The 26,401-nt window shown below is 39.7% G+C and overlaps 1 protein-coding gene across 1 annotated transcript in view; it reads right to left on the bottom strand.

Moving 5' to 3' along the window:
• The window catches only part of LOC124555753 (hemicentin-1-like), an 817,128-nt gene that overhangs the window by 447,646 nt on the left and 343,081 nt on the right, over nucleotides 1-26,401 (bottom strand). Inside the window, exons 20-22 of the mRNA XM_047129776.1 lie at nucleotides 7,401-7,528; nucleotides 4,386-4,673; nucleotides 4,044-4,191 (exon numbers count right to left, since the gene is read on the bottom strand). Of these exons, the coding sequence (XP_046985732.1) occupies nucleotides 4,044-4,191; nucleotides 4,386-4,673; nucleotides 7,401-7,528 (564 nt within the window). The remainder of the gene's footprint in view (nucleotides 1-4,043; nucleotides 4,192-4,385; nucleotides 4,674-7,400; nucleotides 7,529-26,401) is intronic.

Below are 26,401 nucleotides of genomic sequence, written 5' to 3'. Positions count from 1 at the left end.
TGCTAAATAATGTTTGCACTAATCATTAATGAAAGCCTTTGATCATGATGAAGAACTTTCTATGGAGTACATAATGACAACAGTAATTATATAGATTTCTTTTGTGTTTGTGCATGTTAACTGTACTTGTATCAAAAGTAATTGCTTTGTCTACATAAAAGTGCAGAGATCCTGGAAGAAGTTGATTTTTATTACTTATGCAGTGCAATTTACATTTTCTGATTGAGTAAAATACACAATGGACTATTACTGAAAAAATGTATGGTTCTAATCATGTGGGAAAAAAACAGAAAAAAAAAGAAAAGCTGTCAGCTCCCAGTTCCTCTCTCAAACATTCATTTATGTTTCTTTCCCTACCATTGTTACCAATACTACAAGTAATCCTACAGTTCACTACATCCTACCAACCGTAGTTTTGGTAGAAAACACCTCTAAGCAAAGAAAGAAAGAAAATGCTGAATTATGTCTCCAAATGTTACTTTACAAATGAAAACACGCAAAGAATTGTATATTAGTGCCAGTGATGTTGAAGACTAGCTGAAATCATACATGAAAGAAAGTGAACCTTCAGGAATGTGCAACAAGTAAAGGAATTCATTTACAAAAAAAAAAAACAGTTACATCATAGAAACTTGAGCTGTACTCTGTATTAACTATAAACTATCATCTATAGTGCACAATGTTATTCATGCTTATGTTAGTTGACATTAAACCAGTAAATTACAAATCAAGTTCTACACTGAAGAAAGTGCACCCATTCAACTACACTGATTAGTTGCTGTTTATCTCCTATGGGTAGTTTATTGCACATTTTAGCATTATTTTAAGATGGGTCAGCTTTATTCTTCTAAGCAATTTCCTTTATAGATTGATTGTATTTTTCCAGAATCAAGTCTGGCATCTGCTTTATCTATGACTGGGTCTATGAATGACTTTTTCATTAAAAAGCTTGTTATACGCAGTAGTTGACTGATTCCAATTGTGCCACATGGGAACTGTTGTCATTGCATGCATTGTTTCTGAACACATAAATCAAGCTGCCAATCCTTGCACCACTTTGAAATCTTATCAAGATCTGACAGAATGTTTGCACAGATTTTTTTCAGACAGAACTTCACTATAGAGAACTGGGGAAAAAAAAAAAAAAAAAAAAAAAAAAAAAAAAAAAAAAAAAAAAAAAAAAAAAAAAAGACCTGAGATAACTAGTAATGCAACATGAACAGTGAGGATCCGACAAATTTCCATGAGACGCATCTGAAGTAACTTCTACATCTACCAATGACTCTCTATCCAAGATAACAACATGCATTCTCCACATGAAAAAAATCCAAAATGTAATCACAAATTTCACATGGAACTTATTCAAATGCATTTTGGAAGTCAAGCAATACTGCATCCACTTAACCATCCTGATTCACGGCCTTCAGGATGTCATGTGAGAAAAGTGAGATCTGGGTTTCACATTATCACTGTTTTTGGAATCCATACTGCTTGGCATGGAGGAGATGAGTTCTCCACTGTTTGATTTCAACAACTCTTTATGTTTTACCTCAGAATATAATCTAAGATTCTACAACAGTTGTAGGTCAACAATATTGGATGATAGTTTTGTGGATCATTTCTGTTACCTTTCTGCTTTTTTCCAACAACCGGGCAGAGTTCCTTGATACTTTGAGTGTTCTATGGTATATTACTATCAAAGGAGGGGATAGCTCAGCTGCAGATTCTGTATAGAGTCTGGTAGGGATTCCATCAGTCCCTAGGGCCTTGTGCAATTTTAGTGATTTCAGTTATTTCCCATGTCACCAACTCTAATATCTATTTTTCTATTTTATTCATCTTTGAAGTGGTGGCAGAACAATACTGGGGCAGTAATAGGTGACAAAAGACAATGGAAATATGATCCAAATTTTTTACTTATTCCACATTCTTTAGAACCATATTTTTAGGATTAGTGGAAGGATTATTAGCATAGCTCTTCTTTTATAAATAAACATAATGTGTTTTGATTTTTGTGACATATTCTACATCCTTGAGGACCACTTCACATAGCAAGCTACAGCCTGTTTTTCATGATATCTCTAGTAATTCACCGTTAACACTAATGATAATGACCTTTCTGTTGTATCAGTGACTGACACTTTTTTTTTTTTTTTTTTTTTTGTAAATTAGTATGCAAAGTGTCCTGTTATTTCACTTGTTCATGACAATCCATAAAAAACTGGATTTGATTTAGTTTGCAGAGTAACTGAACTCAACATGTTTCACTTAAAATTTGTGAAGAACTCAGTGGCTTATTGCCCTCAATGGACTTTCTGTACTTTTACTCAGTAACTGCTGCTGCATGACAAATGGTAAAAGTTCTATAAATATATCAGTTCCAATATTCCTTGAAATGGCAGTGGGCTAACCATGTCACTCAAAGAAAAAATGACAGGTAGTGATAAAAAGTACTAGATTGAAAAGCAATTTACCAAAAAAGATCAAGGAGAAGATCACTAGACATATGGGACAGAGACTTGGGAAAGACAGCTGGATTGAATTGGCAACTGGAAGCTCAAGATAGGCACAGGAACTTAAAGAGGTCACATCACCAAATGAATTCACTGATGTTACTGATTATGATGGTGTTTTTCATACAGACTGCTATCTACTGAACGAAAATTGTTATTAAATATTTGGTATATTGCTGGTCACCACTAACACTTTCATTTTCTCACTACAGACATGCAGTATCTTGAGTGCTGTCTTTATGCCTTGATATTTCTTCCAAAACATGATATATCGTTCCAATTTTGTTCTGAGACATCCGCAATCTGTTCATGCAATAAATATTTTTAGCCCATATGCTGGCAGTGTTCAAAACTTTGCCATACTGTCTGCAGCTAAAGTTCCAACTGAGTTATGACTGTGTTTCATGTTATGATAAAGCTGCATTTTCCTCCTACATTATATCCTCATGTCATGAGTTATCCAGAAGGCTTATTAATACTGTCTTTCTGCGTACAATATTTTTATGGGAAGTACCTATCAAATAAAGTGATGTAAGTACAATCTCAGGAAAGAGTGGCTGATACTTTGAACAATCGAAGTTTCTTGACACTATGGTTGCCATTTTTTCTCATTAAAAAATCTTTGATATGAAGTGTATAATAATCGGGAGACAATATTCCTTACTACTGTTATTTTCAGAAACAATATTGCATCATTCACACTATACTGATTTTCTCTTGTCACTGACATCAAAAGAAATCTGTTTTCTGGCCATCTGTTTGCGACATAGGTAGTCAGATATCTTCACTGTGTATACAGTGGTTTTGTTGGTATTAGAAAATAAAGAATAAGTTGTATAATTATCTGAGCTGTTTTCGTCTCCAAATATTTTGAGAAACAATATTAATCACAAAACTGGACAGTAATTACTCACACCAGACATGTTATTTTCTCAATAAAGTGGCTTAATATGAACATATTTAAACTGTAGGTCAAAATTTATGAATTAACAATACAATATACATGTTAGCATTGATATTATTCTTCAAGTAGGAATAAATTTCAATTGGTCTATTCTGTAAATTAACATATTACTTCATTTAGGAGACTCTTTATTTTGATAATTTGAGAGGAGAAAGTTGAAATCTGTGTAGTACATCTTTGGTATCGGTACTCAGCAGGGCTTTGTTTGGTCTTTCAATATGCATGGTTTAGTTTGTAATTATGAACTGGCTATTAAAAATTTTAACAGCCTATAAATAATAATTAGCAATCTTTTAAAGATGCTAAGTGTGAATGGCTGTTCCATCTCTTTATTCACTATACACCATTCAAATCAAGTTCTGTTGTCAAAATTATTAAATACAAGCATGAAACTCACGAGTCTTCACAAACTTTGCAAAGAAAATATCTGTAATTTTTAGATGGGACAGTGCTTGTGTAATTGCACTTATTCAGGATGGCATATAAATATATCATTTCCATTTTAAGATGTACTAATCTTAGTGATGGATGAGCTCATTCTCAATTATCATATAAAGCACACTCACACATCTTCACTCTGCTGCAAAGGCATTCGGTCTTTCTTCCATGATATCAATGGTTTTGGATCACCTGTAGGTTCACATGGAAGAACAACCTCTTCTCCCAAGGCCACCTTTAGTTCTAGTGGAGCAACAGACTTGAATCTGGGAGGTTCTATAAACCAACAAAAAAAATTGATACATATTTCACTTGAACTAGCTGACAATAATTTTATTGAAAATATAAAGAAAAAATCAGTTACCTTTATTAATATGCCTATACTACTAAGAGTTCTCACTTTTCACCACATAAATTTATGTTGATGATGCAAGTTAAATTTAGTATGGAGATGTGAAATATCTACTCACCGATAATTGTAACCAAAATGCTTTTTGTTGAAAATCCTGCTGGATTTTGTGCTTCGCATTCATATGTTCCTTCATGTTCATGGCTGACATATGGTATTATAAGAGAACCATTTGAATGCAGTGTGATACCTTCCTGTAACATCTGTTCCTCATCCAGTATTTCACCATCTTTATACCAAGTCATGTTTGGTGATGGTATCCCCATTCTTATTTTACAAGGCAACTCTGCGACTTGTCCAAGTGAAACAACTGCTCGATGTTCTCCTGCATCATCTATAACAGGCTTCACTGAAAAAAGTTTGCATTTAGTCATGATATTTGAAGACAGGGATTTCTCCTGAAAATATACATTTGTATTAGTGACATCTCACTCCTACAGACCGAAATTTTGTAAAAATAATTGACTCTCAAACACAAACAAAACACACATATTGAGTACTTGTGTAGATCACTGCTATATAATAATCAAAGAAATTCAAACTAAAATGCTGCTGTCACCTGGACAGGTTTACATCAATAGTAGGTTGGTGGACATACTGTCCTGGCAGATCAGTGTGTATTTAAATGGTATTCTGTCTAATATACAGCAAGCAGAGCTGCTTCTTTTTGCAGATGACATATATACATAAATGACCTTGTGGATGGCATCGGAAGTTCACTGAGGCTTTTTGCAGATGATGCTGTGGTATATCGAGAGGTTGCAATGATGGAAAATTGTACTGAAATGCAGGAGGATCTGCAGTGAATTGACGCATGGTGCAGAGAATGGCAATTGAATCTCAATGTAGACAAGTGTAATGTGCTGTGAATACATAGAAAGAAAGATCCTTTATCATTTAGCTGCAATATATCAGGTCAGCAACTGGAAGCAGTTAATTCCATAAATTATCTGGGAGTACACATTAGGAGTGATTTAAAATGGAATGATCATATAAAGTTGATCGTCGGTAAAGCAGATGCCAGACTGAGATTCATTGGAAGAATCCTAAGGAAATGCAATCTGAAAACAAAGGAAGTAGGTTACAGTACACTTGTTCGCCCACTGCTTGAATACTGCTCAGCAGTGTGGGATCCGTACCAGATAGGGCTGATAGAAGAGATAGAGAAGATCCAACGGAGAGCAGCGCGCTTCATTACAGGATCATTTAGTAATCGCAAAAGCGTTACGGAGATGATAGGTAAACTCCAGTGGAAGACTCTGCAGGAGAGACGCTCAGTAGCTCGGTACAGGCTTTTGTTGAAGTTTCGAGAACATACCTTCACCGAGGAGTCAAGCAGTATATTGCTCCGTCTTATGTATATCTCGCAAAGAGACCATGAGGATAAAATCAGAGAGATTAGAGCCCACACAGAGGCATACCGACAATCCTTCTTTCCACGAACAATACGAGACTGGAATAGAAGGGAGGACCGATAGAGGTACTCAAGGTACCCTCTGCCACACACCGTCAGGTGGCTAGCGGAGTATGGATGTAGATGTAGATTGCAATCAATCCAAGCACATGTACAGATGCAGAAGGAATGGGAAACGATGTTCTTAAAAGTATGACTGACTAGTTTTCTGTGAATGGTTTCACTGTCAGTTTTTTTACATATATCATCAATGATATGTGTAACACATGGTGAGGAAATAAGGAAATAATAAATTAGGTGGGAGCTTAACAACTTTGCTTGGTTACATATGCACTTACAATTATCACAAATCTTGGGGAGAGACAAACAAGTAAGATGGCATAGTCTGCATATTTTCATTTAATAATGTCATAGAAAGTCTTCATAGATCAAAAACGAGCTGCAAGAATAATATGTTGTGCTCACCCATGATCAATTTGAAGACATCTATTTAAGGAGTTGTACATTCTTACCACTGCTTTAAACTATATTTATTTCCCCATTAAGTTTGTTGTAAGTAATCCACTGTAGTTCCAAAGAAACAATGATGAACATAACTACAATACCAGAAGGAATCTTTAGCACAAAAATGGTGCAACTAAAATTTTTGATCACTTACCCACCAACGTAAAATGTCTGACAGACAACAAAGTTTCACACTGACAGCTCTTCTATTCCATAGAAGAGTGTCTATCATTATAAAGGGTGATGGGTAGTAATTACTAACTCACATCTGTATGTTTAAAGAAATACATAACAAATTTTAAATCAAGTTATAAATGTTTAGTATGTACCCATATCTACAAATTAATTTGTGTTTGAGTGTAAAATGTTTCCATCCACATCATTATGATTCATAGTGCAAAATGAGCCATGGAAATTAAACTAACTAACTAACACTTTGATTGGTAGCACACATGTAAGAACCAGTGGTTGTAGAGAGAGTTTTGGAGGGAGCATTAGGCAATGACTGGAAAAAACAGGTGAATGGAGTACAATAGAAAATGAGAAGATATTCTGGAGAGATGCAAGAGTGAATGAAGAAGAGGGTTATATGCAAAAAGTCAAAACCTTGTAAAAATTATTGATTTAAAATCTTTTCCTAATATACACAACTCCAATGTATTGACTGCTGCTGCATATCACATAGTCAAACACAATAATACCCTCTAATAAAACTGGAATACAAACAAAGAACATGAGTGGTCTAAATAGTTTCCACAGCAAACCAAAACAGTTGAGAAAATCAATAAGCAATTTCCAGCAGTTGGTTAGTTAAGGAGTTGTGGAGAAATGAAAGAAGGAGCTAAATCAATGTTTATAACTACTCATAAGTAAATAGAATGCAATTAGCTATAATGAAAAAGTTTAGGGATATCTAGAATGTGAACAGACTGATCATGTCTAAACAAAGCACACTATATACACTATTTACAATAACTTAAAAAAAATGAATCACAAAAAGACATTAATGTCTAAATAAATGTGGGTGCTTCATCTTCACAATGCAATTACATAAATACTTTTCTTTGACATTCCTAGCTAAACCAACACTAATACACATATGAATATACAACTCATGGAAATGTTCTGTCTGGGTACTATATCATGCTGAGAACATACCTTGCACATTCACTACCATATGTCTATCAGCTGAACCTACAGAATTGACGGCTGTGCAGGTATATGTACCAGAATCATCAAGGCTCGCTTGTCTAATAATGAGTGCATCATCATCTGCTCTAATAAACCTGTAAAAATAATATAATCTTCTTAAGATACAACAGTACCACAAAAATTGAGATAATGTAATACAAACAGCAAAATTTCTTTGTCAGCAGTTTAATCAAGTGAGCATGTAAAAATCTTTGAACAAGAGTAGATAGCTGATGGCAATTAACTACATATACATCAAAGTACTACACGATAGCCCACCAGATTCTGAGGCTTTTATGTGAGGAATACACAACAGAAAATTTATGAATGTGAATAGAATATATTTATCATCCAAACTGAATCTTTTGTCACTAAAACAACATTATAATAAATGAAAAGCATTATTTTACTTTTGTTCTATAGTATTACTTTGTTGTATTAACTGGTTTTTGCCTTACAAGGCCATCTTGAGACATTTACTGACTATTTTTGCCAAAGTAATTACAATATTTGTAAACGACACTGCAAAAAGAAGTCACACATCTAGACTGAAGCAGAAATGTACAATAAATAACATGAAACTTCCTGGCAGATTAAAACTGTGTGCCCGACCGAGACTCGAACTCGGGACCTTTGCCTTTCGTGGGCAAGTGCTCTACCAACTGAGCTACCGAAGCACGACTCACGCCCGGTACTCACAGCTTTAGTTCTGCCAGTACCTCGTCTCCTACCTTCCAAACTTTACAGAAGCTCTCCTGCGAAATTCTGGAATAAATAACATCTTTGACAGTGTGGTAGGAATGCAAAGTAAAAAGTGAAAACTTGAACTGAAAATAAATATAAAGGGAGTAAACAGGAAAAAGCTTTAACAGAAAACTGAAACAGCAAACCTACAATAGTTTATATCAATAAATAAAACCAATAAAATTAGTACTAGACAAGACTACTTCAGGAGGTAGAGAACACGGAAAGTGATACACAAACAAATTAAAACAAAAAATTATCAATGTAACCACAGAATATGTGAAGAACTTAAGCAGTATCAATAAGATAAGCAGAAATGAATTAATTCAGGAAAACTGGGGAGTGAGGGAACATACAGTAAATGCCGTCTTTGAGAGTGTGGTAGTACTGCATTTTAAAAAGTAGAAAATTGGACAGTATACAAACATAAAAGGGGCAAACAGGAAAAACATGAACACTATACTCAAAACTGTGCCTATGTAACAGCTTTCATTAAATAAATGAATCAAGTAAAATAAAAAGCATACTTGATGAGACAACTTCAAAAGGTATTAAACATGGAAAATAATAAAATGCATCAATTAAAAGAAAGGCTTAACAACTGTAGCTACAGACTATATTGATTACACAGCGAGTTGCAAGAAAATGAAAGAACTCAATGAAGAAGGGAAATGTAGGAATATGAAGGAACAGACAGTGTGGGAAGTAATGAAGTTTCTTGCCTTTGTATGCTAAGTGGACATGGGACTCTGGATGGCAGTTGTGGCCCCCACTCAGTACATGCACAGCAAATGTGGTTTCAGAATTCTGCAACATGATAGCAACTTGATGTTGCAGATTTCTGACTCCACATGTGACGAGTATGTACTGAACAAGGGCCACAGCTACCAGCCAAAGTCCCATGTCCTTCACTTAGTAAACTAAGGCCAAAAACTCCATCTGAAGATTAGATGGGTAGATTTCATAACTAATGAAAAGGTGCTGATCTGAATTGGAGAGGCACTAAATTTATGGCACAATTTGACAGAATGAAGGGGTTGGTCAATAGAATACATCATGAGGTATCAAGGACTCAAGGAATAGTCAATTAGGTAATGGAGAGAAGAATGGGGAAAGGTTGGGGGAGGGACGGAGGGTTAAAAATTGTAGAGAGAGACCAGGTTCAAATGGATGTAAATTGCAGTTCTTAGGTGGATATGGTGAGGCTTGCACAGCAAAAGATAATGAGGAGACCCATGTCAAGCCAGTCTGCAGAGACGACCACAACACAACAAATTCTTCTTTAATATTTACCATGAAACTTTCTGGCAGATTAAAACTGTGTGCCAGACTGAGAATTGGTAGAGCACTTGCCCGTGAAAGGCAAAGGTCCTGAATTCAAGTTTCGGTCTGGCACACACGGTCTCAATCTGCCAGGAAGTTTCAAATCAGCACACACTCTGCTGCAGAGTGAAAATCTCATTCTGGGAATATTTACCCAGTTATAAGATGACATTTTTTCCCAAATTTGTTATTCAATTCTTTTTTCCCTTCTTTTTTTCTTTATTGTTATTTCACCCCACTGCACCTCATTTGGGTGAAAGGTTCGTTGGAGGGGGAGAGGGGAAGCCATCAGCAGTACAGGCAAACCACTCTTCAGCAGATTAACAATAGAAATTAAAGAGATTTAAAAGAAACAAGAAAAAATAGGGGAGATATTTAGAATTAATTTAAAACATTTTAGAGCTGAAAAATAGAATGGAGATTTTTAAATACACACATCATAAAAAAGTTTTGCATCACCTCATTTCCAAGAGTTCTGGAAGCTATACAGAAAACTGGAATAGAGATCAACATAAACATCATTTCTGCCCTTTTTATTGCTCATGAAAACTACACATCCCCATGTTGTGCCACCATACATCGAGACCTTCAGAGGTGGTGGTCCAGACTGCTGTACACACCGGCACCTCTAATACCCTGTAGCACGTCCTCTTACATTGCTGCAAGGCTGTATTCATCATGGCATACTATCCACAAGTTCATCAGGGCACTGTTGGTCCAGATTGTCCCACTCCTCAATGGCGATTTGGCATACATCCCTCAGAGTGGTTCGTGAAACATGTCCATAAACAGCCCTTTTCAATCTATCCCAGGCATGTTTGATAGGGTTCTTGTCAGGAGAACATGTTGGCCACTCTACTCGAGTGATGTTATCCTGAAGGAAGTCATTCACAAGATGTGCAAGATTGGGGTGCGAATTGTCATCCATGAACACGAATCCCTTGCCAATATGCTGCTGATATGGTTGCCATATGGTCGGACGATGGCATGTACATATCGTACAGCCATTACGGTGCCTTCCATGACCGCCAGTGGCATACGTCGGCCCCATATAATGCCACCCCAAAACAGCAGGGAACCTCCACCTTACTGCACTCACTGGACAGTGTGTTCAAGGCATTCAGCCTGACCAGATTGCCTCCAAACACATCTCCAATGATTGTCTGATTGAAGGCATGTGCAACACTCATCAGTGAAGAGAATGTGATGCCAATCCTGAGCGGTCCATTTGGCATGTTGTTGGGCCCATCTGTACTGTGCTGCATGGTTCAGATGGCTCTAAGCACTATGGGACTTAACACCTGAGGTCATCAGTCCCCTAACCTTAGAACTACTTAAACCTAACTAACCTAAGGACATCACACACATCCATGCCCGAGGCAGGATTTGAACCTGTGACCATAGTAAACACGTGGTTCTGGACTGAAGCACCTAGAACCGCATGGCCATCGCAGCTGGCTGCAATGCATGGTTTTGTGGTTGCAAAGATGGACCTCACCATGGACGTCAGGAGTAAAGTTGCGCATCATGCAGCCTATTGCATTCAATTTGAGTTGTAACTTGATGTCCTGTGGCTGCACGAAAAGCATTATTCAACAAGGTGGCGTTGCTGTCAGGCTTCCTCCAAGCCATAATCCATAGCTAGCGGTCATCCACTGCAGTAGTAGCCCTTGGGCATCCTGAGCGAGGCATGTCATCGAGAGTTCTTGTCTCTCTTTATCTCCTCCATATCCGAACAACATTGTTTTGGTTCACTCTGAGATGCCTGGACGCTTCCCTTGTTGAGAGCTTTTCCTGGCACAAAGTAATACTGTGGATGGGATCCACCGCAGTATTGACCATCTAGCCATGGTGGAACAACAAACAACACAAGCTGTGTACCTCCTTTCTGGTGGAATGACAGGAACTGATCGGCTGTCGTACCCCCTCCATCTAATAGGTGCTGCTCATGCATGATTGTTTACATCTTTGGGTGGGTTTAGTGACATCCCTGAACAGTCAAAGGGACTGTGTCAGTGATACAATATCCACAGTCAACGTCTGTCTATGTTTGTATATGAGGGATATGACCTCTGGGACTGGTACATAAAAACAGCAATAATAAATGATAAAACAAAACACAAGAAGTGCACATTTAAAACTTGATGCCGAAACATTGATATTTAAAAGAACCACCTTCCTGTCACTAAGAACTAGAAGGACCAGTCCTGGGATAGGAGTCTGTTGTTGAAGGGGGAAGGTTGGCTGGTGAGGAAGGAAGGAATGTGGTGGTATAAGGATGGATGATTGATGTATAGCAAAGATGGAGCAGGAGTGGCTGTTGAGACAGAAGAGAGGTTGCAGTAGAAGGGGCAATAGGTGACACTAATAGTTTTCGGGAAAAGGAGTCTCGGAAGGACAGATGGGGAAAAGGGGGGGAGGAAAATGTGTCGAGTGGGAAGCCCTGATGAGGTGCAATGGGTGGAGTGGACTTTCAGTTGGCAAGATGGATAAATGTAAGGCAGGGTTCATGACCTGGAAGGGGAAGATCATTGAAGTTTTTTTGGAAGAGTGTGTGGAGGGTGTGTAGGTGTAGGGTTCATGAAATGTGTTGGTAAAGGCATGGCAGCATACGAGGATTGGACAGTAGGGTGGAAACAACAGGATTATTGGAGTTGAGTTTGCGGATGCTGTAGAGTGTTCAGAGGTGTTCAATGTGAGTAAGGAGAGGTGGCAATTTGATGAGTTGGTAAAGGATCCTTGTGAGGAAAGGAAAAAGATGTTGAAAGTGAGGCAGAGTGCATGGTGTTTGAGGATCTGACAGGACTTAAAGAACTTGTGTGGGGGGTATAGATCCACACAAAATTCACATTGCAAAGGATGGGTCTGATCAAGGTTTTATACATATGAAAGACAGTGGATGGGTGCAATCCCCAAGTCTGGCCAGTCAGTAGTTCTAGTCTGTGGTGGGCTTTATGTTGGATGGTTTGTAGGTGAGGTTTCCATGTTGTTGTTGTGGTCTTCAGTCCTGAGACTGGTTTGATGCAGCTCTCCATGCCACTCTATCATGTGCAAGCTTCTCCATCTCCCAGTACCTACTGCAACCTACATCCTTCTGAATCTGCTTAGTGTATTCATCTCTTGGTCTCCCTCTACGATTTTTACCCTCCACGCTGCCCTCCAATGCTGAATTTGTGTTCCCTTGATGCCTCAGAACATGTCCTACCAACCGATCCCTTCTTCTAGTCAAGTTGTGCCACAAACTTCTCTTCTCCCCAATCCTATTCAGTACCTCCTCATTAGTTATGTGATCTACCCACTTTATCTTCAGCATTCTTCTGTAGCACCACATTTCGAAAGCTTCTATTCTCTTCTTGTCCAAACTAGTTATCGTCCATGTTTCACTTCCATACATGGCTACACTCCATACAAATACTTTCAGAAACGTCTTCCTGACACTTAAATCTATACTCAATGTTAACAAACTTCTCTTCTTCAGAAACGATTTCCTTGCCATTGCCAGTCTACATTTTATATCCTCTCCACTTCAACCATCATCAGTTATTTTACTCCATAAATAGCAAAATTCCTTTACTACTTTAAGTGTCTCATTTCCTAATCTAATTCCCTCGGCATCACCAGATTTAATTTGACTACATTCCATTATCCTCGTTTTGCTTTTGTTGATGTTCATCTTACATCCTCCTTTCAAGACACTGTCCATTCCGTTCAACTGCTCTTCCAAGTCCTTTGCTGTCTCTGATAGAATTGCAATGTCATTAGCAAACCTCAAAGTTTTTACTTCTTCTCCATGAATTTTAATACCTACTCCGAATTTTTCTTTTGTTTCCTTTACTGCTTGCTCAATATTCAGATTGAATAACATCGGGCAGAGGCTACAACCCTGTCACGCTCTTTCCCAACCACTGCTTCCCTTTCATGCCCCTCGACTCTTATAACTGCCATCTGGTTTCTGTACAAATTGTAAATAGCGTTCCGCTCTCAGTATTTTACCCCTGCCACCTTCAGAATTTGAAAGAGAGTATTCCAGTTAACATTGTCAAAAGCTTTCTCTAAGTCTACAAATGCTAGAAACATAGGTTTGCCTTTTCTTAATCTTTCTTCTAAGATAAGTCGTAAGGTTAGTATTGCCTCACATGTTCCAACATTTCTACGGAATCCAAACTGATCTTCCCCGAGGTCCGCTTCTACCAGTTTTTCCATTCGTCTGTAAAGAATTCGCGTTAGTATTTTGCAGCTGTGACTTATTAAACTGATAGTTCGGTAATTTTCACATCTGTCAACACCTGCTTTCTTTGGGATTGGAATTATTATATTCTGCTTGAAGTCTGAGGGTATTTTGCCTGTCTCATACATCTTGCTCACCAGATGGTAGAGTTTTGTCATGGCTGGCTCTCCCAAGGCCGTCAGTAGTTCTAATGGAATGTTGTCTACACCCGGGGCCTTGTTTCGACTCAGGACTTTCAGTGCTCTGTCAAACTCTTCACGCAGTATCGTATCTCCCATTTCGTCTTCATCTACATCCTCTTCCATTTCCATAATATTGTCCTCAAGTACATCGCCCTTGTATAAACCCTCTATATACTCCTTCCACCTTTCTGCCTTCCCTTCTTTGCTTAGAACTGGGTTGCCATCTGAGCTCTTGATATTCATACAAGTGGTTCTCTTCTCTCCAAAGGTCTCTTTAATTTTCCTGTAGGCAGTGTCTATCTTACCCCTAGTGAGACAGGCCTCTACATCCTTACATTTGTCCTCTAGCCATCCCTGCTTAGCCATTTTGCACTTCCTGTCGATCTCATTTTTGAGACGTTTGTATTCCTTTTTGCCTGCTTCATTTACTGCATTTTTATATTTTCTCCTTTCATCAATTAAATTCAATATTTCTTCTGTTACCCAAGGATTTCTATTAGCCCTCGTCTTTTTACCTACTTGATCGTCTGCTGCCTTCACTACTTCATCCCTCAGAGCTACCCATTCTTCTTCTACTGTATTTCTTTCCCGCATTCCTGTCAATTGTTCCCTTATGCTCTCCCTGAAACTCTCTACAACTTCTGGTTCTTTCAGTTTATCCAGGTCTCATCTCCTTAAATTCTCACCTTTTTGCAGTTTCTTCAGTTTCAATCTGCAGTTCATAACCAATAGATTGTGGTCAGAATCCACATCTGCCCCTGGAAATGTATTACAATTTAAAACCTGGTTCCTAAATCTCTGTCTTACCATTATATAATCTATCTGATACCTTTTAGTATCTCCAGAATTCTTCCAGGTATACAACCTTCTTTATGATTCTTGAACCAAGTGTTAGCTATGATTAAGTTATGCTCTGTGCAGAATTCTACAAGGCGGCTTCCTCTTTCATTTCTTCCCCCCAAACCATATTCACCTACTATGTTTCCTTCTCTCCCTTTTCCTACTGACGAATTCCAGTCACCCATGACTATTAAATTTTCGTCTCCCTTCACTACCTGAATAATTTCTTTTATCTCGTCATACATTTCATCAATTTCTTCATCATCTGCAGAGCTAGTTGGCATATAAACTTGTACTACTGTAGTAGGCATGGGCTTTGTGTCTATCTTGGCCACAATAATGCTTTCACTATGCTGTTTGTAGTAGCTAACCCGCACTCCTATTTTTTTATTCATTATTAAACCTACTCCTGCATTACCCCTATTTGATTTTGTATTTATAACCCTGTAATCACCTGACCAAAAGTCTTGTTCCTGCTGCCACCGAACTTCACTAATTCCCACTATATCTAACTTTAACCTATCCATTTCCCTTTTTAGATTTTCTAATCTACCTGCCCGATTAAGGCATTCCACGCTCCAATCCGTAGAACGCCAGTTTTCTTTTTCCTGATAACGACGTCCTCTTGAGTAGCCCCCACCCGGAGATCCGAATGGGGGACTATTTTACCTCCGGAATATTTTACCCAAGAGGACGCCATCATCATTTAATCATACAGTAAAGCTGCATGTCCTCGGGAAAAATTACGGCTGTAGTTTCCCCTTGCTTTCAGCCGTTCGTAGTACCAGCACAGCAAGGCCGTTTTGGTTAATGTTACAAGGCCAGATCAGTCAATCATCCAGACTGTTGCCCCTGCAACTACTGAAAAGGCTGCTGCACCTCTTCAGGAACCACATGTTTGTCTGGCCTCTCAACAGATACCCCTCCGTTGTGGTTGCACCTACAGTACGGCCATCTGTATCACTGAGGCACGCAAGCCTCCCCACCAACGGCAAGGTCCATGGTTCATGGGGGGGTTTCCATGTTAGGTCACTTGAATTTTTTTTTCTTTATTGTTATATCATGCCCACCACCCTCCACCCACACCCCATACGGGCAGTGGGTGGGCTATCAGCAAATACAATTTGCTGTTCTTCAGCCACATGAAAGTAAAATTTTAAAAACATAATATAAAAGCTGGACATCATGGTGGACAAAAATAAGCATTTTGTACAGTAAAAGAGCAGAGTGTCAACTGCATAAGTTAGGATACAAATGGATAATTTGCTAAGTAATTAAAATATAAACACGGATCAACAGAAAATGAGTGTCATACATGAATATAAAGACAGACAGAAGGCTGGAGGGGAAGGGTGTCCTGACAAGGGGAAGGTGGTAAGGTCCTAGACCTGGTAGGATGGGTATATACCAAGGTGTACTTCATGGTTGTGTAGGAGAAGGTGATTAAAATTTCAGTGGAAGGGGATGTAGAGGGTGTGGAGGTGTAGTATTGGTGAAATGTTGTGGTAGAGGCAGATTAGAGTACAAGAATCAGTGAGCAGCTCTGGGGGAAACTAGAGGGTGGGTAGTGCTGAGTTTATGGGTAAAGTAGGATATTCACAGGTGTTCAAGATGGAAGAGTAGGGTGGGAAATTTTGTACGTTGTTAGAGGATGTAGGTGGGGGAAGGTAATGATCCGAAAGACTATACAGAATATGTGGCATTCAAGGATCTCTTCGGCATGATAAAAGGAGGGAGGAGTGGAAATCCACGCCACATGGGCATAGCAGAGAATAGGTCAGATTAGAGCTTTAAAGGTGTGGAGGATTGTGGAAGGGTGCAATCCCCATGTTCGGCCGGTTAGTAATTTTTTGTATGTTTTAGTCTATTGAGGACTTTCTGTTGAATGGTTAGTAAATGAGACTTCCATGTTAATTGGTGATCAAGTGTTAATCCAAAAAATTTCAGTGTTTGGATAGGATGGTCATGACTGATAAAGTGAAAGTCATGAGTGGAGAAGCTGTGGGTAGTTCAGCCTGTAACACAGGCCAACGATGGAAAAAACATTTTTCTGAAAATACCTTATTCTTAAGATTTTTAGGGTGGAAAATCCAAATATGATACTTAAAAAACTGTATCACCCACCATTTCTTCACATTTTACAGTTAAATTTATTAAATTAAGCGATTTTTTAAAGAATTTAACAGCTTTTATATAGCTAAAATAATTTAAAAAGGAGGTGTAATGAATGTAGATGACATTGGTAGCACTGCTGAAAAACATTTGCTGGTAAAAAAGGTCAATTCTATAATTTGTGTTAACAGATGGTGTTTTGTTTACTGTCAACCTAACCACACTTTCCCATTTCCTGTACATGTGCTCAGTACAATGTCTAACTGTGGTTGTAAAAACTCTGGTGACAGTTTTTTTATATTTGTAGTGAAGTTGTGATTAAAAAACACCAAAGAAACATTACAGACTTTGTGAAAAAGGTTTATCTATCATACTTTGGATCTAAACTTGGTGATCAAGATAAATCTTGGGCGCCACATTAAGTATGTTATGTGCGTGTTGAATGAGAAAATTGTCCAAAAAGGAGAAAAAAGCCTTTAGATTTGCTGTTCCTATGATATGGAGGGAGCCAAGAAATCATTCCAATGGTTGCTACTTTTGCAGTGTTCATATTACCAGTCATACTTCGAAAAACAAGAAGATAATAAGATACCCTAACCTTCTGTCCGCCATCTAACAAGTAGGGCATGGTGTAGATTTGCCGGTTCCTGAACCACCAGATAATTTAAATTCTATTCCAAGAGAAGTATTTTCTGATGTACAATGTGATTTAGATGAACCAGATGATGATGAATTTTATTGTAATACAGAAAGTCTAGAGCCTAAACTGTTTACTCAGATCGAGCTTAACAATTTGGTTAGGGATCTGGGCTTAACGAAAGAAAAAGCTGAATTGCTTGGCTCTTGATTAAAAGAAAGGAACTTATTGGCAGTTGGAAACAGCATATACATGAATAGAAAGTGAGAGAAGCAATTTTCCAAGTTTTTCCAACAAGAAGGTGATTTAGTGTACTGCTCAGACATTCCCAGTCTGATGAATGAGTTTGGTATTGAATACAAAAAGTAAGACTGGAGGTTGTTTATAGATTCATCCAAAAAAATAAATAAATAAATAAAAAATATAAAAAAAAAAAATATGTTGTGCGACTAGGGCCTCCCATCGGGCAGACCGTTTGCCTGGTGCAAGTCTTTCGATTTGATGCCACTTTGGCAACTTGCGCGTCAATGGGGAATTCATCCAAAACTAGTGATGGAAAAACGCTACCGAGGCCACTGGAACACCAACATGATGGGGGACTACTGTTGGTCACTTCAACGAGAAGATCAGCAAGCGACTCATTGTAGAAAAAGCTACACAAGAAGCTTCAAAGAAAAAATAGAAAGAAAATACAAACCAATTCCAGCTGACAAGTGAAACCTCTATTAACACATATCATTGATTTAAGTAGCTTACTGTAAATACAAACCATGCTTACGTTGTAACAAATCATTTCATTAATTTCCCCGTTTACCGTGTAGCATAGGATTTTTATACCATATAATAAAAAGCATACTGCTCGAAAACTATGGATGATACAAAAAGAAACTAAGGCTAGATTTGGATTCAACTCATAAAAATCCATAAAGATCAGCTATCAAAGCAAATAAAGTTTTTCAAAAAAAAATTTTCATTGGCCTGTGTAATTATTGCCTGGGTTTTGGTAGGTTTGATTTTGAAGAGCCATTGGTTGCACCAGGAGATGAACTGAATGAGATGGGCAAGAGGGATCTATGAGATTTCTGGAGGGTAGGGTAGAGGGTGAGGAAGGCAGAGTCATCAGCATACTGTGTTGAACAAGAACGATATTTTCTAAATCCATGTTGACTGTGTGTCAATAGACCATTTTCTTTGAGGTAATTCATATTTTTGAACTAATATATGTTCCAAAATCCTGCTGCATATCAACATTAATGATATGGGCCTGTAATTTAATGGATTGCTCCTATTACCTTTCTGAAATATTGGTGTGACCTGTGCAAGTTTCCAGTCTTTGGGTAAGGATCTTTTGTTGAGCAAATGGTTGTATATGAATATGATTGTTAAGTTTGGAGCTATTGTATCAGCATATTCTGAAAGGAACCTATCTGGTATATAGTCTGGACCAGAAGACTCGCTTTTATTGAGTGATTTAAGTTATTTCACTACTCTGAGGATATCTACTTCTACATTACTCATGCTGGCAGCTGTTCTTGATTTGAATTCTGGAATATTTACTTCATCTTCTTCGGTGAAGGAATTTCAGAAGGTTGTGTTTAGGTGGTACAGGACTAGTCCCAGATGTGTTTGGGAGAGGCAGGAGGAGTGGGTGCACAGGCAGTGTTTGAAGTGTAGAGGACAGTGTGTAGGACAGGGAGATGGTAGCTTCTGATGGGGTCAAGTACTGTTGTAGTAATGCGCCCGAGTAGATTAGGAGAGGGAAAGATAACATCAGGAGTGGAAATACTTTCAAGGTGAGTATGCAGTAGGAAAGGGATTGTATCACTATGGAGAGAGTCAGTAAACCAATGCCATCACTGAAGTCCAGCACATGACAGGACATGGATGTTACTGTCAGTGGCAATAATATAGGTTGAAAAGGTATGGTCTATGTGGGTGAGGAAGTTTTATGGAATGGGATGATGTGGTTGGCTACAGATAGTGGCACAGGTAACAGTTAGGGTTTTGAGGAAGAGGATGAGAATAAATTGTTCGTTAGGACTGTTGTAGAAGAGTTGTGGCCAGACAGGGAGTTTCTTGTGGTGGCTAATAGCAACTCCGCCATGGGGAGCATGTTATCTGTTCAGTGAAGGATGTATGGCAAAATGGGAATAGTATTATGAGGTTGGAGGAAGGTTTCATTCATTATACTGCTGTTGTGCCATGATTTAGGGAGAGAAAAGTTGGTGGGGAATCATTTGAAAAATATGGGGTCACCTTATATTCACAGATGAAACTATTGCTGCTGAGATCAACATTTTTACATTGTTTAGTGCAGTATGTAGGGGTCATCTTACATTTATAGGGGTTGTCTTACATTCAGAGACGAATCTTTGACCATTCATGTCACATGCAGATTTATTTTGAAGAATTCCAAAGGGCAGGGCATGGCAAATGATACTTGCATTTCAATAGGCTCAAGGTTTTCTGATACATTGAAGTGATTCATACAGTATTGACATTGCTCAAATGATCATGTTACACTGACTTACATGGCACTAATGCATAAGATACATTAGAAACAATGAATTAGCCACTGTAACAGTCTGTTGGTCTGATTAAAATTTGACAATTTTGTGAAACATCACAGGAAATATGATCAAATTTTAAAATCTTACAAACTTTTGTTTTATTTGAACAAGTTTGCAATAAACTTTCTCATTCATGTACAGATACCATAATGCCTTTTCTAAAAGTATAGGTAATTAACAACAGGAAATGTTGTCCTCCAAAAAAAAAAACCATTATGTGATTTAGAACCCAGACTAATATTTTATTTGGTTATGAGGGACTGTAATGATTTACTAAGTGGATTGCAAATGAGAAATTTGGTCGCTGTTCATGAATTAGTATAATGGGTGAAAATGTTACCAGCTCTAAATCAGCTTTAGAACATAATGGTGACATTCAGTTGAAACATGAATGAAAATTAATCCAAAATGAAGTGTCTAACAAAGGAAATAATAAATCATATTTAACTGATTGTAATTGTTATTGCAAGAATAAATTACAGCAGCAAGACCTGCCGTGGAGATAGTACCAACAGACATCACTCAATCTCAGGATGAGCAGAAATTCTAAAATGCGATTGAATCATAATTGTGATCTCATATTTATGTATTACTTGGAGTTTTTGCACACTACCTGCACACTAGAAGATATTGCATATAGCTTGGCTCAGAGCTAGAATTCCGAAGCAAGGGAGACTGTACTATTCTAACATCAGTACAGAAGTGACATGCGGTATGTATACCAAAAAAAAAAAAAAAAACAGCTGTGTTCTCAGGTCCCACCATAATGACCACCTCATAAACAGCAACATAATCAAAAGAAACAGCATCAACACCAACTGACTATAAGTCTCTGACTCTAGTTTGGTTTGTTGCTACTACTGTTGTGCATATACTAGTAGGACCAATCCTTTATGTTTTGCATCTTTATTTGTTCATCTACATAGTTTGCTTGTGTTGTTGGTACTTTCATCTGTGTGTGTTCATCATCATCTGCTTGTGTGTCATTGTTTTATTGTAGCCATCACCATCGTTTTCAGCCACCTTCCCATCGTAGCAGCTGCTGCCGCAGCAGCAGTAACCTTGGTGGTGCTCCGTTGCTGGTAATTATCATCAACCTTCTGTCCTACTGTTTTCCTTTGACTCACAATGGACACTCCAGTCACCTCCCCCATTTACACCACACCCTTCTCTACTCCCATTATCACTATGTGGAGAGATTCCTCTGGCCCACCACAATACATCCACGCTCCCCTTCAAACAGTCTTCCTATAAGCCACTTCCAACTTTTCCTTCACCAACCACTTTGTCTCCAACTCCAGCCAAAATAACAGCTTCTCGAGCTATCATCACAATGCCTGAAGCCACACTACAATCAACATGTGACTGAACCAATTCCTGCCTTTTGAAATGACTTGCAACACACCACATCCCACCTCCTACAATTCCCCCCCCCCCCCCTTCTCACAATTACCAAAAAGCCACATGAGAACCCTAACGCAGATTCACACCTAGGACCAAACCAAAGAATCACAAGCAATACCCAATCCTACTGAACACATAGGTGCCACTCCCTCCTCATGCACCTTTTCCCTCGGCTGTGTCCACTTTCCTTCTCTCCAATCCTGACCCAGAATTCCTAAATGGCAAAACCCTCACTCTAGAAATAATAAAATGCATTCCTCACATTCTCATCACTCAAATCATCACTGCAAAGATTCTGTCTTCATCAAATCCATGAATCCAAACTTCCACTCCAATTTCCTCCTCAAAATCCCATAAGTTACCTTTGGCCCTCATGCCTCCCTCATTTCCTTCAGCACCACTCCCACAGCCAAACAACTCCAGCTTCCTCACCATCCCCCACCTTCACTGTTGAGATAATGAAGACTGACCAAGAGATCATGGCAGAGGAAGTGGCTTCTGAACTGAATTCCAATCCTGCTTTAGAAATCCGTACAGCTTGCTGTATCTACAATGATTCAGGCTCTGCCTACCTCATGTGAGTCTACCCAGAGTCTGTCCCTCCATTGATCACCAGCTCAGAGAGGGAGCCCTAATTTACAACTGCTGTTATACAGGCAAATGCTCCAAATCGCCACCCCAATCCTAATGTTGCCAAAAACGCCTTGTTTATAATGACCCCCTCACTCCTATTTGTAAAAATTCCCCCACCTGTCCTCACTATAAAGACTTCCTCTTCCTCAAATGATGTCCCAATCTCATCTCCCCTCCCACCTACAATGATGACCACCCTACCTATTCTTCCAAGTGCAAGACTAAACCCTCACTAGTAAGACCAGAATTAACAGTAGCTGTCCACCGTATTGATCATCCGATCCATCCCAATAACTCACTAAGCTAAACTCAGACTACTAAAGACATCATCAGAGTCCTCACCATTGCCCTCCAAAATATTCATGCCTTCCAATGGCCTCATACCCTATAAAAAATTTCTCTTACTGCCTGCTCAATACCCAGGCCATCTACTCCAAAAACCAAGTCCACTTCACTTTCATCTGTAGCAGCTCCCCCGTTTAAACTTCTTGACCCCTCATGCTCAAAATCCACTCCCTAGGCCCCCATAATGGTGCAACAGCAATACAGCGTCCTATTCCACAAAATCCGCTCCCTACTCACGAACAAGCCCCTTTTCATTCATACTCAGCCCCAGCACAATGGCGATATCTTCATCCTTAATGAAACATACCTCCAATCATATCATACCATCTGAATTTATCTGTATATCTTCCACCATACAGATAAACCCTTCCACTGGCCAGAGGTGGAGTTGCAATCTGCCATCACAAAAATGTCCCTACTCAATCTCAATCCTTACTCAATAATCCCACCAAACACCTTATCCTTAGCCTCTTCTTCAAAACCCTAACTGTTACCTGTGCTACTATCTACATCCGACCTAATAATTTGATCTCATACAATTTCCTCACCCACATCGACCATACATTTTCCACCTATATTATTGCCACTGACCTCAGCACCCACAGTAGATCCGCTGCAGAACTTCAGCAGTGGAGTCAATTTACAGACTCCCTCCAAGCTGACACTGATCCCATCCCACAGCATGCCCGTCCTGAAAGGAACACCACTTCAGATGTCATCCTAGAATCTTCCAACACCCTTTGACACCTCTGTGTAGAAATGCTCAACCCAGTGGAAAGTGAGCACCTTCCTGTCCTCCTCACCAAATCCCACACACCCCATCTCAATCTCCATCCAAAAGTTGCCCACGATTACTCTCGTGTCAACTGGAATGCCTACCAGGAATCCATAGATGTCCATATAGAGAGCCACACCCCAAACCTTCCACCACCAGAGGATATCCCCTATGCCACAATCTTCCTGCAGCAGACTTTGTCAGATGCTATCTCTGCCCAGACTTTTACTAAAGCCATATATCCTCACTGCCCCACTCTTCCACCACAAGCCATACTCCTTCTCCATGAATCCTGTAGTCTATATTGCTGTTTCCTATGGACTCATGACCAGGATACATTCACAAGCCACCCGCAAATACAGTGACATGTTAGAAATTTACTCTATGCAAAAAATGCCAGGACTGGCATCAGACATGCACCAGACTCAAAGCTACAGTTCCAGTTAACTCCTCCAAGTACTGGAAAGTATTCCACTTACTTAGTGGCACCCACCCCATCCCACACTACCAGAATCTTCACAACAACTTTCCCTTTTCTGATGACCTGCACAAAACCAACCACTTTGCATTCTATCTCCTAACCTCCGTCTGCTTCACGTCTACTGTGCAGCAAGCTACCTTAATTTAAGTATAAACTGTATTTTTCTTACTTGTCACTTCTTCTTCCGTGTGTTTTGCTTTTAGGAAGCTTCAATTGTCGAGTGCTATTAATAGTGTTCCATAGTTTTTGTGTTTGTTTTGAATACAATCAGAGAGAGTCCCTTTAGTCAGCCATAGTGCCAGTAGTGTCAGTGTCGTCCTAACCGCCGTCTGCTTCACGTCTGCTGTGCAGCAAGCTACCTTAATTTAAGTATTAACTGTATTTTCCTTACTTGTCACTCCTTCTTCCGTGTGTTTTTGCTTTTAGGATGCTTTAATTGTCGAGTGCTATTAATAGTATTCCATAGATTTCGTGTTTGTTTTGAATACAGTCAGAGAGAGTCCCTTTAGTCAACCATAGTGCCAGTAGTGCTAGCGTTTGTTTTCAATACAGTAAAGAGACAGGTAGTGCTATTTTCATTGTTTTCTACAAGAAGTGGCTAGCAACCACAGTTTAGTCAATAAACAGCCGCCTTTAGTGAATTAGCTGTCTAGTTAAAAGTTGATTAACTCTCTTCAGTAAATTGATTCCTTAGGATGGATAGGATGTGTGACTGCTGTGTACGGACGCAGGAGGAGCTGGCCACTGTTCGCGTACAGCTGAGCTTGTTGATGGCCGCGGTCAGCTGTCTTCAGGCTGCTGCCTAGGAGTGTAGTGGCAGTGGGGAGTCTGGTGCGTCGCATGGTACACCCCAGGTGTTACATGATTCACCCACTGCCCCTGCTGTCGAGACATCTTTGCGGGTACCGGGTTCGGTTGGGCCACCCTCTCCCCAAGGGGAGCGGCGGGTTCAGCGGCATTCGCGGCACACGAGGCAGAGGGTCAATGTGGAGGCTGGCCGTGTGGCATCGCCCGCTCTGCCTGTGAGTGGACATGTGGCTCCTCCTTCAGCAAGGTCCGAGCAGGCACATGGGGGGAGGGGTTTATTAGTTATTGGGAGCTCCAACGTTAGGGGGGTGATGGAGCCCCTTAGGGAAATAGCGGAAAGGTCGGGGAAGAAGGCCAGTGTTCACTCTGTCTGCTTGCCGGGGGGTCTCATCCGAGATGTGGAGGAGGCCCTACCGGCGGCGATAGAGAGCACTGGGTGCACCCGACTGCAAATTGTCGCTCATGTCGGCACCAATGACTCCTGCCGTCTGGGTTCAGAGGTCATCCTCAGTTCGTACAGGTGATTGGCGGAATTGGTGAAGGCAGAAAGCCTTGCTCGCGGGGTGGAATCAGAGCTAACTATTTGTAGTATCGTTCCCAGAACCGATCGCGGTCCTCTGGTTTGGAGCCAAGTGGAAGGCTTAAACTAGAGGCTGATACGATTCTGCGGAGATCTGGAGTGCAAATTTCTCGACCTCTGCTATCGGGTGGAGAAATGTAGGGTCCCCCTGAATAGGTCAGGCGTGCACTACAAGAGTAGTGGAGTATGTGTGGAGTGCACATGGGGGTTTTTTAGGTTAGAGAATTCCCTCCCTAGGCCTGACAAGACACCTCATGAGACACGGCAAGGTAGGAGTAGGCAAAATCCAGCAGGGAATAACAATATTAATGTGCTAATAGTAAACTGCAGGAGCATCTATAGGAAGGTCCCAGAACTGCTCTCATTAATAAACGGTCACAACGCCCATGTAGTAATAGGGACAGAAAGTTGGCTGAAACCAGACGTAAACAGTAAGCAAATAATAAACTCAGATTGGAATGTATACCGCAGAGACAGGCTGGACAGTGAAGGGGGAGGCGTGTTTATAGCGATAAGAAGTGCAATAGTATCGAAGGAAATTGACGGAGATCCGAAATGTGAAATGATTTGGGTTTCACGGTTAAAGCAGGCTCAGACATGATAATTGGATGTCTCTATAGGCCCCCTGGCTCAGCAGCTGTTGTGGCTGAGCACCTGAAGGATAATTTGGAAAATATTTAGAGTAGATTTCCCCACCACGTTATAGTTCTGGGTGGAGATTTTAATTTGCCAGATATAGACTGGGAGACTCAAACGTTCATAACGGGTGGCAGAGACAAAGAATCCAGTGAAATTTTTTAAGTGCTTTATCTGAAAACTATTCTGGAATGTATACCGCAGAGACAAGCTGGACAGTGAAGGGGGAGGCATGTTTATAGCGATAAGAAGTGCAATAGTATCGAAGGAAATTGACAGAGATCCAAAATGTGAAATGATTTGGGTGAAGGTCACAGTTAAAGCAGGCTGAGACATGGTAACTGGATGTCTCTATAGGCCCCCTGGCTCAGCAGCTGTTGTGGCTGAGCACCTGAAGGATAATTTGGAAAATATTTCGAGTAGATTTCCCCACCATGTTATAGTTCTGGGTGGAGATTTTAATTTGCCTGATATAGACTGGGAGACTCAAACGTTCGTAATGGGTGGCATGGACAAAGAATCCAGTGAAATTTTTTTAAGTGCTTTTTCTGAAAACTACCTTGAGCAGTTAAACAGAGAACCGACTCGTGGCGATAACATATTAGACCTTCTGGTGACAAACAGACCCGAACTATTTGAAACAGTTAACGCAGAACAGGGAATCAGCGATC

This window comes from Schistocerca americana, chromosome X (genome assembly GCF_021461395.2).
Source record: "Schistocerca americana isolate TAMUIC-IGC-003095 chromosome X, iqSchAmer2.1, whole genome shotgun sequence".
Taxonomy (NCBI): Eukaryota; Metazoa; Arthropoda; class Insecta; order Orthoptera; family Acrididae; genus Schistocerca; species Schistocerca americana.
Note: the sequence above shows the minus strand (reverse complement) of the source record. Positions and strands in the feature narration are given on the sequence as shown.